This window comes from Amblyraja radiata, chromosome 24 (genome assembly GCF_010909765.2).
Source record: "Amblyraja radiata isolate CabotCenter1 chromosome 24, sAmbRad1.1.pri, whole genome shotgun sequence".
In the NCBI taxonomy this organism is placed as follows: Eukaryota; Metazoa; Chordata; class Chondrichthyes; order Rajiformes; family Rajidae; genus Amblyraja; species Amblyraja radiata.
This window is the reverse complement of record NC_045979.1, coordinates 9,397,906-9,414,781: the sequence shown is the minus strand read 5'-3', so window position 1 is coordinate 9,414,781 and position 16,876 is coordinate 9,397,906. Positions and strand designations below refer to the sequence as shown.

Here is a 16,876-nt window from a genome sequence, read left to right as displayed (position 1 = left end):
CTGGATGGAGGAATAGAGGCAGGTGTCACATCTGGCGCTGTTAGGCAGCAACTCTACCGCTGCGCCACGATGCTGCACCTATTCTATTCTGTCCATACACAGCAGTGGACTTTATGGTCAGTTTCATAATAGAAACTACAACACACCTTTGTTCCAGAAACTGGATGAACTTGCCGCAGGAGCTATGTTCTCTTGCCAAAGAATTTGCTTTGGATTTACATGGAACTTGCTGCAAGGTTCACAGAATTTGTGCAAACTCCACACAGACAGCACCCGAGGCCAGGATCGAACCTCTGGCACTGTGAGGCAGCAGCTCTACCAGCTGCACCATTGTGCCATCCCAAGTCAAATTTCACCTGGGAGTGAAATAAGGCCCTGTTGCTGGTGGATAGTTATCACACGTTAGTTGCTTTATTATCACCTTGCAGCTCGGTCAATGACCAGTTCAACATGGTTGTTGCAATGTAATGGTGGCATTTTCATCCATAAACTGCTGAGTTGCAGATTAGGAACCTGTAAAGCAAATGCTTGGGGAAGTAACAACTGGTCCATTGTTGAACATTGTGTGACACCACTGCAATCTTCAGGTTGTGCATCACCATTTTCAATCACCCAAGCACATATTTAGAGCAATCATCATATGTACCGGCAACAGAACAATGACATTCTTGCTCGCTTAACAGGCCTGTAGATGCGATAAGGGGGGACCTCATTGAAACATACTGAATAGTGAAAGGCTTAGATAGAGTGGATGTGGAGAGGATGTTTCCACTAGTGGGAGAGTCTAGGACTAGGGGTCATAGCCTCAGACTTTAGGAAGATGAGGTGAAATTTCTTTAGTCAAAGGGTGGCGAATCTGTGGAATTCTTTGCCACAGAAGGCTGCAGATGCCAAGTCAGTGGATATATTTAAGGCAGAGATAGATACATTTTTAATTAGTACAGGTGCAGAGGTTATGGGTAGAAGGCAGGAGAATAGGGTTGGGAGGGAAAGATAGGTCAGTCATGATTGAATGGCTGAGTAGCCTTGATGGGCCGAATGGCCTAATTCAACTCGTTTCACTTATGATCTCCTGCAGTTGCAGGGGAAAGTACCTGGAGAGGGGGTGGTTCGGGTGGGATGGGATGAGGGATTGTAGATGGAGCAATCACTGCGAAAGCTGGAAAAGGATAGAGATGGAATGATATGACTGATGGTGGGATCACATTGGAGGTGACAGATGATGTGTTGAATGTGGAGGCTGGTGGGGTGAAAAGCAAAACAGTGGGACTCTACCCTTGTTCCATGTGGCGGGAGGGAGAGTGAGAGCAGACTGAGACAAAGAGCAGATGACAATACTCTATCCCGACCCTCTTCTTTTCCAACTTTCCTTCTCCCCCCAACCCCCCCCCCCCCAAATCACTTTGAAGAAGGGCCGGACAGGAAACGTTATCTATCCATGTTCCCCAGAGATTTTGCCTAATCCACTGAGTTATTCCAGCATTTTGTGTCTTTCTTCGATTTAACCACCAGCTGCAAAACCTTGTTGTTATATCATTAAGTACCTTCTTCCGTTGATAAACCATCATCACAAATATGCAAATCCAGGCGTGAAATATGACTGTGATAAGATGATTCTTTCACATCATACATTTCAAAGTATTGGCTAATGCTGTTTGAGCTGTTACTTGTATGTGCTGGCTGCGATCGTTGTTGATGAGCACTAGGTGCTAAGCCACTAGTCTGTAAAAGATGACATTCATAACTTTAACCAATGTATGTTATTGTTAAGCTTTAATCAATTTAAAATGCAAATATAGTCAAGCTATACCACTGCCAAACTACTGAAAGACAAGCAGCTCTGAAAGAGGTATGCAATCAGTTTTTTAAAAGTTTTTTTTAAATTAATAAATAAATAAATAGGTAGCACCGAAATTGTCAGACATTGTTGTTCACGTTTAGGAACACAAGTTGCCAGATGCACCCAACAGAAGCAAAGGATTTATGGGGAAAGGTTTCTTTACTTTCTACCACATGCCTTAAAATTAAAATGCCTGTATTTTGTACAACTGAAATCATACAAATAAGTATTTAGTGATTTGAAATAATGTTTTCTGAAATCCCATCATTGTTCTAGAAATTGTATGCAAAGCCTCAAGTATGCAACAATGTGCAAAATAAAACTGCATTTGTTCTATTTTCTTCTAGAGCACAACAACCAAATGAGATGTTGGATCACAAATGAATGTTTTCTGCTTCTACCCCATCTGTATTTAAATATTTTCAGACTTACTAATTGTTTTATTCCACATATTTAAAAAAAAAAGTACTGACAAGTAAAATATCCAAAAATGCCACTGCAATTATGGATTAGGAAAAATGTCAAAGCAAAGTAACTAAAAACATACTACTGGAAGTTGTATCATCGTAAACGGTAAACTCAATTTCAAGTTCCCCATTCACATCTATTGACTGGTTACGTTCCTATCACTGCATGACGGATATGAAGTATATGCAACAACAAAAGTCAGAATTTAAAGTACTCCAGTTCCCCAAAAGCATCTTTACCACTAAAGAGTTAAAATGTTTAGTCTCATGCTTCTAGTTTTAATTGGAGACCTTTAAAATGTATAATTATCGCTGTACAATCTCTTTGACACTTACTGAATATAATTTGATATTCAATTCACTTTTCAAAATTATATTGCTTTGCAGTCCTTGTAAAATTTTCCCTCCATGTCTGCCTGATTGGTTACTGTGGTACAGAATTGCATGACTGTTCCACTTAGGAAGTTGCAAAATATTACCAGCAGCAAGACTTTGGTTTTCGTTGCTTTGAGGGTATTTCCAGCAACAAATAAAATTTCTTTTTCAGGGTAATGTACAAAAACCCCTCGGGACAATAAAAAATTCAAAATTTTCAACCTTTCCCAGCATAACCACAATAGGTTAAATGGCCATTTATCAGATTTGTGAGGACACGTCATGTGAAAATCTCTTTCTAAGCTCACTCATATGCATTGATTAGAATCTTGGTTGTTGGATGTATTTTGAATAATTATAGATCCAGATCTATAATGATTCAACTTCTACACACTCCTTTTAGAACTCGCTTAGATCTTATGAAATCCAGTTAAATATCAGACCATCAATGTACTAATCTATTTTATCTTTGTCATTAGGTTCATTATAACTAAGATCATCTTCAATCAAAGAAAATCAACTCATCGGTGATAAAAACACATACCTTAAAACATACAAGTATCTTATACATGGAAAAAAACATTTTCAATGAAGTATGACAGCTAAATCAAATATATACTTCAATGAAAGTTTGAACCATGTTGAAAGTTTGTTGAAAGACCATGTTGAAAGTTTGAACCACACATTGTCATGTCATCTCACAAACATTTCCCATCACTGTAAACTCCATTTTATAAACTCTACACCAACAAATGTGGCCATTGAGATAAGGGTCAAAGGGTGAACCTTTAGTGAAAGCATGGACCAAGTTGGAGAGTCACAACACTGACCTTGCAGGCAGTGCCCATATTTGTGATGCTGGAGGAAAAATAATCTAATCATTGGTATTTCCGCTAACAGGAGGGTGAAAAAGGTTTCAATGGCCAATTTCAAAAATTACACAATTGTAAGAAAAGAGACATAAGTAATTAAAACTTTCAGAACTTGATTGCCAGGTAAAGATAACTGTAAAAAAAAAACACGCCCACGTTGACACCTCGATAATTAAACTCAGCATACAACATGGCATGAGAGCAAATATTTCTACCATTTGACTACGGACAAAGAGTTGATGCTGGAGTGGTCAAACAAGAAAATATAGGAAAATGCAAGACGTCCTTTGTTGCTTCCTTTAGTTTGAGTGATAATATTTTCTAATTGTAGAACTCTGGGGATCTTTCAATATTTTGTTCCCTTAAATGGTTAAGCAAAGTTCTGTGGAATTTGCAAATGTTGACAACGTAGTAGCACTTCATCAGAAATGTAAAGGGGAACATAACTATTTCCAAAGATAGAATGAATGAATAAGTTTATTGGCCAAGTATTCACATACAAGGAATTTGCCGTGGTGCTCCGCCCGCAAGTGACATGACATAGTGACAGTTAGGAATGACACACAAAACATTAAACATTAATAATAAAACATTATTGATTAAACATGTGAATTAAATAAAATACCAGAGCAAAAGAAGGCTACAGATTTTTGGTTATTGAGTAGAGCTACTCGTGGATAAAAACAGTTTTTATGTCTGGCTGTGGCAGCTTTGACAGTCCAGAGTCACCTTCCAGAGGGAAGTGAAACAAAGAGTTTGTGGCCAGGGTGAGAGGGGTCAGAGATGATCTTACCCACTCGCTTCCTGGCCCTTGCAGTGTACAGTTCGTCAATGGAGGGAAGGTTGCAGCCAATAACCTTCTAAGCTGATCGGACGATTCGCTGCAGCCACCGGGTGCCATGCTTGGTGGTTGAGCCAAACCAGACCATGATGAAGTAGGTGAGGACAGACTCTACGATGGCCGTATAGAATTGCACCATCATTGTCTGTGGCAGATTGTGCTTCCTCAGCTGCCGCAGGAAGTACATCCTCGGTTGTGCTTTTTTTACTGTGGAGACGATGGTAGCTCCCCATTTAAGGTCCTTGGAGATAATGGTTCCCAGGAACTTAAAAGACTCCACATATGTGACTGTGGTGTTTTGATGGTGAGTGGGGTGAGCTCTCCTAAAGTCTACTTTCAATTTCACTGTCTTAAGAACATTGAGTTCCAAGTTGTTGCGACGGCACCAGGACGCCAGCTGCATCACTTCCTGTCTGTAGGCAGATTCTTCCCCATCCTGGATCAGTCTGAGTAACTCAGCGGGTCAGGCAGCATCTCTGGAGAAAAGGAGTGGTTGACGTTTCAGGTCGAGACCCTTCTTCAGACTGAGTCAGGGGAAGGGAAATGAGAGATATAGACGGTGATATAGAACAAATAAATTAAAGATATGCATAAAAGTAATGATGATCAAGGATCATCTGTCCATTGTCGGCTTGGGCTAGGTATAGACGAAATATACAGACAATGAAAATCACCAGGACAGTGAAACTAGTACAACGACTAGAGTGGTGGGGGGATGGAGAGAGAGGGAATGAAAGGGTTACTTGAAGTTAGAGAAATCAATATTCATACTGCAGGGTTGGAAGCTGCCCAAGTTAAATACGAGGTGCTGTTCCTCTAATTTGCATTTGGCCTCACTCTGACAATGGAGGAAGCCCAGGAAAGAAAGGTGAGTATGAGAATGGGAAGGGGAGTTTAAGTATTTGGCAACCAGAAGATCATGTAGGCTTAGGCGGACTGAGTGAAGGTGTTCAGTGAAACGATCAGTCTACGTTTGGTCTCGGCGATGAATAAGAGTCCAGACCTGGACTCACGCGCTGTACTTTCCAAGTGCTATTTCACACTTTTGATTCTGGGGACTTTCAAAGTCCACTTGCAATCGGACCCAGAAACACAAGGCCGAGATTGCAGATGAGCACCATGGTTCCATTCCCAGGTCACACTGTGCAATGGACATATGACAGTGCTGCTGAGGTATTCAGACAGTCCAACAACGTAACCATCGCAAACTAAGATTGACACCAATAGCAAAAGTAGTTACTAAAAGTACAGCACTGAACATCAGAGCAAAGCGTTTAAAATTATAAATCACATTAACTTTGCATTTTTACTGCAGTTCAAAACAAAACAGACAGGCGATCCAAGTGATATTTAAATGCTTGGAGCCATTTTAATTTCATCTGGGGAGAAAATATGTAAATTGATACTTAATTTTAAATCTACGAGTGAAAGAAGCCAAGTTGAGGAAAGTTGTAAATTAATATATTTCTCAATTCAAATTACTTGGAAACAAACTGTTGAATCTTATTTACACTAACCGCAGCCGTGTCCGGAGCCATTTGTTTCCGCTGCTGGGCAGAATTCTCCATGGCCTCGCTGAGGGACTGTGCATATTCAATCATTGCTTTCAATTGCGAGTCAGTCAGAACCCAGAGCAAATCATCCAACAGGAACATGAGCTTCGAGCCCACAACATTACAATCCTTCATCTGATTTAAAAAAAAACGCAAATATTATTTTATCACACTTGTTTGATGAGTGATCTTTGTAAAGAGTCTTCTGTGATTAAAATCCAGAATTGTAAGATTTTTACTGATAACATTCTTTCTTTCCTCTTCAGTCAGGATTATCTTAGATAGTTATCTGGTCAAATATTAATATGGCAGATGAGTAATCTTGTACACATTTGCAGATACACAATAATCGATCAACTTTGTTCTCATTGATCAACACTGGTCTTTATTCAGTAACATTCAGACTTGGAAAATTGTTAACTTCATTTTCCAAATCACCCCATGGCCTTGCCTCATGTTACCTCTGTTTCCCAGTTTTAATCAGTACACGACTACTACACTGTTCTTCTATCGCCTCTCAGCACATTTCAGCAATCCCATCTCACAAAACTTTCCTTCTATTTCTTTCTTCTTATAAACTACCCTGAAATCTCTTCCATTTGAACATTTGATGTCAGGTTGTTTGATAATGCTCCTGAGAAACACCTCAGGCTGCATTGCAGTTTTAAACAGTGTTAAATTACATTTTGTTGCAGATTAGTACTAAACAGTGAAAACACACAGCTGTCATTCTCAAGATTGGAATATAGCTCTTTACTCAAATATTAATATCCAATAACCAACGTATTCAATGTCCTGGTAAACCACTACATGATCAAATTAACATTTTCATAGAAAATCTTTCGTTTCATTTTGTCCCAAAATCCAAGCCGCCTAAAGAGTCCTAACGTTTTTCTGGTCGCCGCTGGATTTTGAAATGTTCTAAACTTTTCGGCGACTGTGGGCTTGGTGCAGCTTCCCGGATGGACGTAGGTTGACTTTGGTTGTTGCCTGTGTGGATGTCCTAATGGGGTGCCGATTGTCGGTAGCTTGACGTCGACTAGGTGGTAGGTTGTCGTAGACATTGTTGTGGGGGGGGGTCCAGTCGCCAGTTTTTCGGCGACCTGCTACGACAGTGACAGTTGCCGGCAGTCGCCGAGAAAAATCGCCTAAGTGGGACAAGCCCTTAACAAACAGCTTTACAAAGAGTGAAGAATAGTATTGCTGTTCCAGACACATGTAGCAATTTTTCTCAGCACATGCTGTGCCTCACTTCCAAAACACTAGTTGTGAGATAAATTACGCTAATCTTTAGAACTATTTGCACCTATTCACACTGCAGTTACGTCATTATAGAACTGATATAACGCAAAACTCAGTGGTCAAGTGAGTAGATGCTTGTGTCTACTCTTGCTCAGAGTTGTCATCTCCATCTTGTTAGTGAAGAGTGGGCCTTACATTCAATGTTCACAAAATGAAGAATCTATACTCACCCACTATATAACACTGCCCACTGACAATTGCTGTTCCAAGTCATGGAAGCCACTTGGCAGCATAGACTATCACCTGCACCAGCACATCCATTAGCTGACTGATTAAAGGAAGTGTGAAGATGAAGACCTCAAACCTAGCACACAACTTATGGTCTGTCTGCCATTGCCATCTTCTATCCTGGAGACCTGGGCTACCTGCAACATGCATTGTAAAATACTGGAAAAATAGAGGAAAAAATACCACTTTTGCTGTCTCTGCCGAGGTCCTCCAAATCCATGAAGGAAATAAAACCTACTGTCTGCCATCTCCTAGGCCAACTTCCCCAGCAATATGTTCCTAATTATGTTTAATTGGGTCTGGTGGACAGGCCATGTAATTCACAAAATTGAGCTCAGAGTGAAGTCTCTGACAAGGGAAGAAGGGTATCAGACAGACATAGGAGATGATTGAAGGATGTGCTCAAAGATTCAGTTTTGCAGTTGAAAGCTGTTAGCATCCCAACCTGACTACTCATAATAGCTGCATAGAAAGTAAGGCAGACACTCGTGGAGGACAAGTGCGAGGCCTCAGCTCGAGAAGCTTTTGCGGAGGGTGGTGGCAGTTTAAGGTATAGTCCATGTTTTCTCTTTCTTTTGTAAATCTTCCTTGGTCTAGTGCAGTAGAGATGGCAGCTAGGGCTGTGTATGGTCTATTTGCAGGATGTGTGAGGGAACTGTAGACAGGTGAGCCTAATAGTTAAGTCACTGGAGAGGATTGAGAGATAAAATTAAATATGCATAAAAGTGACAAAGAAACATTTGGATGGTGGCGAAAACTTGAGTCTAGGCATCAAAAGCACACAAAACTGCATAAATGGTGAAATGTACCACCTCAACAACAACCAACCCCTTCTCCCCAACCATACTCCTGCCCCACCCATCATCCCCTGGATATTGGGTCTCTACTTCATAAATGGCCAAGTCTGTCACTCCTTCATTGTTCTTATTGGTAACTCTTAGAAGCCACAGAACAAGTTTTCTTTGAACTACATCACTGTCATCTTGAGCTACGTAGATGTATACTTTTGTTCAATTATTTGGTAATGTTTTAATATTTAATTATCATTTCTTAATATAATAAAACTGTCCATGATATTCCTCTGCAAAATCAACCCTTTCCAAGAGTAATATGAAACACCATGCTCAATTGATTTCCTTGACACAACAGGTCTATTTGAGCAAGAGCTAGTTCGGGGAAAACACAATACAGCAGTGCAATGTGATCTTCTTTGGATACATTTATCACCAGGCACACTTCAGTGCAATACCTTTATCATTAATTAGTGATGATACGTATGAATGATATGAGCGTGAAAGCTAGCAAGTACATACCCTTCTCTTGAGAACAAGTCTGATTTTTGATTGATTGGTGATGAGTCTGAGTGGTGTGCTGATAACGCTCTGATCACCTGGAATGGCATCAGCTTCAATACGAAGTGTTTGCCAGTTTATTTCTTTAAAAGTCAAAACCTGTTAAACACATTACAAAATTTCAATTAGAATGTTCTAATTCTAAACAGGACGAGTCACTAAAATTGCTCATCTCTTGTCATTCACCGACTTGTTATCCACAGATCTGCACTTTCACAAGATGGGGCCCAGTTGCCATCTCAGATCATTTTAGAAGATTTGAGTCAATAGACAGTAGGTGCAGGAGTAGGCCATTCAGCCCTTCGAGCCAGCACCCCGTTCCTGCCTTCTCCCCATATCCCGACTCTGCAATCTTTAAGAGCCCTATCTAGCTCTCTCTTGAAAGTATCCAGAGAACCAGCCTCCACCGCCCTCTGAGGCAGAGAATTCCACAGACACACAACTCTCTGTGTGAAAAAGTGTTTCCTCGTCTCTGTTCTAAGTGGCTTACCCCTTATTCTTAAGTCGCACTAAAACATCTAAAAAAAAGCAGGAATGTGAACAGTTGTAAAACTTTGATCGCTAATTGATAATCACCAAAAAAAAGGATAATGGTTTCTTTGGTGGACAGCCAAAGTGATCAGTTTGCAGACCACACCCATCATTGGATCCCTAGCATATGCAGTTCTAAGAAGATAATACTCCCTGTACACAATTGTGGTACAATAGTTAAGATTGCTTTGGCTGCAAAAACCATTGTCCAAAAACCAAAGGTTTTGCATCAACAATTGATATTTCCAGTATCCCAAGGACTTGAACAATCCAATTTCATGGTAACATGCAACTTTTTTTACATATGTATTATGTATGTTTGGCTATAATTGTTATTGGTCCTTCCTGAATTAGGGTTAGCCCTGCTGAAGTAAAGGAGGCCACATTGAGAACACCAGATGTAATAAATGAGGTTAAAAGAGGTGCACGTGTCTCATCTGGAAGGACTGCTGGGGTGCCTGGACGGATGCGAGGGAGGAGATGTTACATCTCCTGTGGCTGCAGGGGTAAAAACTTGGGGAGGGGCTGTTTGAGTGGGAAGGGTTGAGTGAACCAAAGAGTTGTGGAGGGAGCACTCTCTGCAGAAGGCAGAAAAGGGTGAGGATGGGAAGTTGTGACTGGTGGTGGGATCTTGTTGAAGGTGGCGGAAATAATGGTGAATGATGTAATGAATGTGCGGGCTGGTAGGGTGGAAGCTCGTATCCTTGTTCAATGTGGGGTAGACGCGAGATCAGAACTACAGGATACAACGGAGATGCCAATGAAGGATCCATCTATGACAGCAAAGGGGACACCATGTTTACTAAAGAAAGAGGAAATTTCATCTGGCCTAGATTGGAAAGACAGAGAAGTTGAGTGGAGGACAGTAAGGAATAGCATCTTTGCAAGGGGGTGGATGGAAGTGTAGTCAGGTTAACTGTGGGACTTGAGGATGCTTTGATCTAAAAACTCCAATTGTTTTCAAATCAAAAGTTGCTCAATGTACAAGTACAGCAGGTTGGCTGCATTCGCTTCTTTATTATTACAAAAAGCTAAACATTCAACATGTTACAAGAATTCAATCATGGTCGCACACTACATTGGATAACTTAGTCCCTCACTGGCTTGTCTGCCTAGTGATTGTGAAGAGTGCATAAATGAAGTGATGGAGGTAAGCGCATGGCTGAGATACAAAGTTAATAGCCTCACATTGTTCCAGTGAAGTAAATTAGTTATGTTATGAAGTTTTAGATGATAAAGCAGATGATAAATGGTCAGAAATCTAGTTATTGTGCAAAACATGGTCCCACTCCTACTAAAGCAAACTTAAAACATTATTGCCAGTCCTTTAAGAAAGAAGTTTATTGGCCAAGAAAATAACATTTAAAGTCAGCTCAACCATTGCAACACAATCCTGCACAAGGGATCTCTCAGGCATTGCAAAAACACAAGTTACATTAAAAAAGGCAATGTTCCACTTTATCATTTTGAAAAGGAGTTAACCATTCTTTGGGGCTAATTATTAAGAGTGCTTCAGTGGAAGATATTGATTTAATTTTATAATGGAGACTCATTCAGCATCATGGGCGTTGAAACCATTTCTACACTTACTGTGAATGGAAGATAGCTGATGGCAAAAGTAATGAATCCATACCTCCCCTCGCTCTGGATCTGTAATCCTCGTAAATCGTAGATCACTCTGCTGCCACTTGGGATTTACACTGTAACCTTGCAGCTGCCACAGCTCAAACGAAGTATTGAATGCTTTTGCTTCAATTTTAACAACAATGGAATTCACTACGATAGACATTCCCTCCACAACCTTTTCAGCAAAGCCATATTCACTGTAGAAACATACAAAACAATATTTGGCCATCATGAAATTGAACGCTGCTGTTTAATGAACTTAAGTGTTAAACCTAAAAATAATTATAATCACAATATATGTTGCAGCATGACTTCAAGACACTTCAAGTGCAGCCAAAGATGAATTTTAAATTTGATTGCACGGTGAGGGAAACGGTATGAATAATGGGCCCGTCCCACTTAGGCGATTTTTTAGGTGATTGCAGGCGACTGCCGCAAAATTTTCAACATGTTGAAAAATTTTCGGCGACAGTGGCGACAATTTTTGCTTTCGTAGGTGGTGTCGTAGGTTGTCGCCAGGTGTCGTAGGTGAATTCCATTAAAACTAGTCCCTGGCAGTTGCCTAAAGAGTCGCCTAAGTGGGACAGGCTCATTATGGGCCTGTCCCACTTAGGCGATTTTTCAGGCGACTGTCAAGTTGCCAGCAGTTGCCTGAAAAATCCGCAACTGCAACGGCGACTGACAGAGTGGAACACACACACATCGCTTCCTTCAGCAGCCAGTTATGCAGGCAGGGGACAGGGCAAGCGCTGTCTGAGTGAAATTCACACGGTGCAAAGCCAAGGTGATACAGACACACACCGCGATGAACAGGAAGGTTGGTGCTATAATTAAGACGACTAAAGCACAGGGGGAAAGAGGGGGGGGGGGGGGAAAGAGGGAGTGGAGACAACTTTTTAAAAAGTCAGAGATACACGGCTGTGAAACTCGGCAGGCATTTAACATTACCAGTCGGTTATTCTTGGTTCTGAAAACTACTGCTTACATTTTTTTTCCCCAATGACACAATGAAATTCACCGATCAGCACCGGTACAAACTATGCGAACCTACGACCTCCTGGCGACCCACCTATGGCACGAGAATTCTCGCTATTCTCCATGGCGGCTTCATTCTGGTCGCCGCTAATATTTCAACATGTTGAAAAATTTGCGGCGACCATAATGAGACCGTGACTAGTTCCCAGAATGTCGGAACTCCTTACGACCATGAAGGGGACTCCCCAGCAACCACCCGCGAACATGTGGCGACCATGTGGCGATTGCATAGTCTTCTGCAGTCGCCTAAAAAGTTGCCTAAGTGGGGCAGGCCCATTAGGATAACATCCCTTTACAAGTGCTTTTTAGTTTTACAAAAAATAAATCACCAAGATCCTGATGCCAAGATAAGACAAGAGTTAAATTCATTAGGCATCACTGGCAAGGCCAGCATTTGTTGCCCATCATTAATTGCCCTCAAAAAGATGAGGCATCTTCTTGAATTGTTACAATCCTTGTAGCAAAAATTGTTCCACAGCCTCCAATATTTTTCAACAACAATTTGCCCATTGAAGTCTCTCTCAAATATTGGCATGCATTATCAGCGCCATAGACCTCTGGCATCAGAGTTGTGTTATTTCCTCCCTTGTTTCTTTCACGAGCTTATCTGGGCCTGCTGATGTATTCAAAGATAATAAACTTAGTTTCCAATGAATCGTGTTTTCCTCTTCTTACAACATTCCTCCTCACTCCATTCAAATTCCATAAAGACAATGTGAAATATTAATTCATAACTTTACTCTTCTTCACTAGGACCCACATTTTTCTCTTTCATTTCACAGAATGTCTTAAGAATTTTACTGCACAGTATTTTCCATGTATATTCACTGCCATTGTAATTTGCATTTTAGTTTCTCTCCAGCACTTCAGGATATAAATAACAATAGGTGTTTGCGACAAAGAATGATACATGCAACAAGTAGAAAGGATATCCAGTGGTATAAAAATCGCCGATCCAAAATTGTTGAAACCAGTACAAGCTCAAGGCTGTGACATGCCTAACGAAAGGAGTTCTCTTATGATTTTAACATTCCTTCAGTTTATATTCAGCTTCATACCTCGCGTTTCTAGGTTTTACATTAAATTTCAGTCACTGGAAAACAAATACAACACAGCTAAATACAGGGTGTGACTATATAAAACTGCTGACTTTTTTGTTGGCACTAAGTGCAATTCCAAAACTATTTTAACAAAGCAGGTGCAGGTATGTTGCATTGCAAGATTCTTTGAATTACTATAGCTGCCTGGGCCTTGGTGCAAACTTTACTTTGGCACTTTCAGTGATTTAATTTCACGTCATTTTTTCAATGATCAGCAGTCTGAAATCCACACATTTTTCTACCTAGTTCCTAATCAAGGATTGTCAATACCTGTAAATAGTCTGAGATTTTGCATGAATATTTATAAATGCTTTATTGTAAACCATATAATCACTTTGCCACTTGAATGGTTCTCTTTTTTGCATCACATGATTTCATGGTGCTCTGTTGAGGCAGGACACAGTCAAAGACCACCCTTTATCACATTGTTTATATTGTTAACTTTAATTAATCACATTAAATTTGCTAAGGCTTTAATTTTCACAAAGGGAAAAAAATCTCAGCTACTCCACACTTGCATGTTCATAAAGCACAGAAACAAGCCATTTGTCCCACAACATGTATGCCAACCATCAAGTACCTGTCTGCTCTAATCCATATACCACCACTTGTAACCTTCTGTATTTTTGTAATTAAAGTGCTCTCCCAGAGCTTCTTTAATGTTGCAAGAGAGTGCTCATCTCCAGCACCAATGTGTACCAAATTGCAAACACCCTTGGATGAAAAATTCCGTTGATCCCTTCTCAATCTCCAACTGGTAACTTTCGACTGCAGCCATGTTGCCTGCAACACCTCTGTCACGGGGAAAAGTTTCTCTCTCTCGACTGCAAGCCTCTTAATTTTTCCTTTCCCACCTCATCTCATGAACGCGAGCATCCTCCATGACTTCTTCACCACCCTGTTTAACTGTGCTGCCACTGTCAGTGATCATTGGATTTGCATACAGATTAAAATAATAAAGCCTTTAAATGCAGGAACAAAAAAAAAAAAAAAAATCAGAATAATTTATCGCTTCATTAATTTACATCAACATCTGAATAAGCTACATTTCTTTTGTAACTTAAAAATAATAATTGGGGAACATTTTTTTTCTCTACTTCACACTCAAGCAAGCTGACGTCTCACGATCACAATTAGAAATTATTTATAACAAACTCTTTAGCCAGAGACACAAGGAACTGCAGATGCGGGTTTATAACAAAAAGTAATGTGCTGTAGTAACTCAGGCAGCATCTCTGGAGAACATGGATAGGTGATGTATTGGGTTGGTACCCATTTTCAGAAACTGCACTGTTCGGGGGGGGGGGGGGGGGGGGGGGGGGGGGAGATTGGAGGAGAGAAAGCTGGAAGAGAGGTGGGAGAAGTGGGGGCAGGATAAAGTCTGGTGAGTAGAGGCTGAATACAGGTGCAGGTTTCTTTTGATTGGCAGATGGTTGGAGAAAGGCCAGAGATGAAAAGAAAAAGTGTAAGGGAGGAATAGAAGAGGTGTGGATTGTGAAGCCAAAAGGGACATAGGAGGAACCCTTTCCCTTAAGAGGAGGAGGAAGGGGAGAAATGGGTGCAAATCCAAGTGGTGCACAGGAAAAGAGAGGCATGTTACCTGAAATTGGAGAATTCAATGTCCATACCATTAAATTGTTAGCGACCCAGGTGAATACGAGGTACTGTTCCTTCAGTTTGCATATGGTCTCATTCTGGCAATAGAGGCAGCCCAGGTCAGCATGGGAATTGGAAGGGGAGTTAAAATAGTAAGCAGCCGGGAGGTACAGAAGTCCTTGATGGACCAAGCAGAAGTGTTTGACGAAACGGTCACTACATTTGGTCTTGCCGGTGTGAAGGAGGCCATATCAGAAAAATTGAATCCAGTAGATGAGGTTAGAGGAGGTGCAAGTGAACCTCTGTCTCATCTGGAAGGATTGCTGGGGTCACTGGATTAAGGGAGTCCCTGAGGAGGGGATGATTTGGGTGGGAAAGGATGAGTGAACCAAGGAGATGTGGAACAAAGGGACTCAGCATAAGGTGGAAAGGGGTGAAGATGAGAAGATGTGACTGGTGGTGGGATCACATTGAAGTTGGCGGAAATGTTAGGGAATGATATTGGATGCGTGGCAGAAGGCGAGGATCAGGGGAACTGTATCCTTTTTCCACCTGGGGGCATTTTGACAGGCTAGCAACTCATTCAGGTATGAGTGTAGGGGTACAAAGGTAAGGCCTCTGCTGAGGACTGACTGTTCTGCATAGCAAAGGGCGTGTTTGGGATGGATGGTGAAAACTCGATAGGAGTAAGGGCTGGGATCAAACCCAGGCTCTGAGGAGGGTAGTAGGGTGCGAGGTAGAAGTAGTGGCATTGTTGGCATAGTGGGAAGAGCAGCAGGGTCAATATTTATTTTTATGTTCTCAGAACTCTTTAGCGATGACTTTACTTTAGTATTAAGTCAATTCATTCAGTTCTCAGCACCAAATCCTAGCGTAAGTGCAGTGAGTCAGAACTACAGAGAAACTCTAAGCCAGCCAATTAATCTGAAAATATTTGACATAGTTCACTGCAGTTTTAAATAGAACATTAATGTGCTGACACTTCCTTTCTTTTAACAATACTGAGCTATTAAATCTTTAATCATATGCAAAGACATAACAGGTAGCCACATTTGTTCTAACAACCACACCCAATAGTTTGACTAACTCAAAGCCTAAATTTTCTGTGGAAGTGCTAACAGCTTCATACCAGCAATCCCAGAATAAATGGAAATTATCGAGTTTCCAGCGAAAAATCCAACAGATTATCTGGCGCTGAATGTGGTATCAAATTGAAACACTGCAACAATCACGACAGCCTCGTCAACCTTGCAAAGTGTTTCTCATGAACCTCTGGAGACTGGCATTTAACTTGAGAGAGTGGTACCTCAGTTAAGTCCCGCAAAAGGCTAAAGGCATAACCACAGAATCATACTTCACAAATAACTCCTTCACCACAATCAGTGAGTCTATCTCGTCCCATGGAAAGACGGATTCAGCCAAAGTTCATGGCTACACAAACAGTGGGAAGTGGACCCGATAGGGCAGAAACTGGACTCTGGATAAAATATTCCAAATGCCCATGAATACGAGTGGCTTGGTCGGTCGACCACTGATGGCGGCATGCAGAACACAATTACTAGATGAGGTCTGTAGGAGGAGGAGGAGGAGAATTAAACAAATCTACTAAACCTCATTCTCTATTTAACCTATGAGTCAGTTTAATTAAGCTGTTAAGTACCATCTATAATTAGCTCGAGAGAGAGATACTGATACTTTACAGGGTATGTGCACTTCAAGTCGTATGTGCTTACACAAGTCAGAGACATGACAGAGGCGGAAGACTGTAGACACAGGAATCTTGAGCAAAAATATAACTGCCGAAGGAACAGTGGAACAGGCATCAGGTGTGAGGGGAAATGGATAGATGACACTTTGGATCGGGTCCTTTCTTCAGATGAGCTTATGTGATATGCAGGATGACGTTATAAAATCACTTGTGTCATTTACAAACAAAAAAAGATTGTTTTACATATTATAAATAATACCATTCAATTCAATAACCAACTCAGATGCTTTGACTTTCTTAACTAGAATGCTAGAGCTCCAGTTATTGTTTGATCAGATGAGTGCTTGACATCCTAAGTCTGAGGAAGGTTCTCGACCCGAAACGTCACCCATTCCTTCTCTCCAGAAAGGCTGCTTGTCCCGCTGAGTTACTCCATCCCAAGTTCATCAT

General features: G+C 41.0%; 1 protein-coding gene across 3 annotated transcripts in view; it reads right to left on the bottom strand.

The window, feature by feature from the left end:
- The window catches only part of uhrf1bp1 (UHRF1 binding protein 1), a 119,359-nt gene that overhangs the window by 58,156 nt on the left and 44,327 nt on the right, over positions 1–16,876 (bottom strand). For 2 of the 3 annotated variants that reach the window (XM_033042372.1, XM_033042373.1), the window contains exons 5-8: positions 10,995–11,184; positions 8,792–8,929; positions 5,913–6,083; positions 1,545–1,722 (exon numbers count right to left, since the gene is read on the bottom strand). In XM_033042372.1, coding sequence (XP_032898263.1) covers positions 1,545–1,722; positions 5,913–6,083; positions 8,792–8,929; positions 10,995–11,184 — 677 coding nt within the window. The remainder of the gene's footprint in view (positions 1–1,544; positions 1,723–5,912; positions 6,084–8,791; positions 8,930–10,994; positions 11,185–16,876) is intronic. The other variant, XM_033042374.1, reaches the window with a different exon arrangement.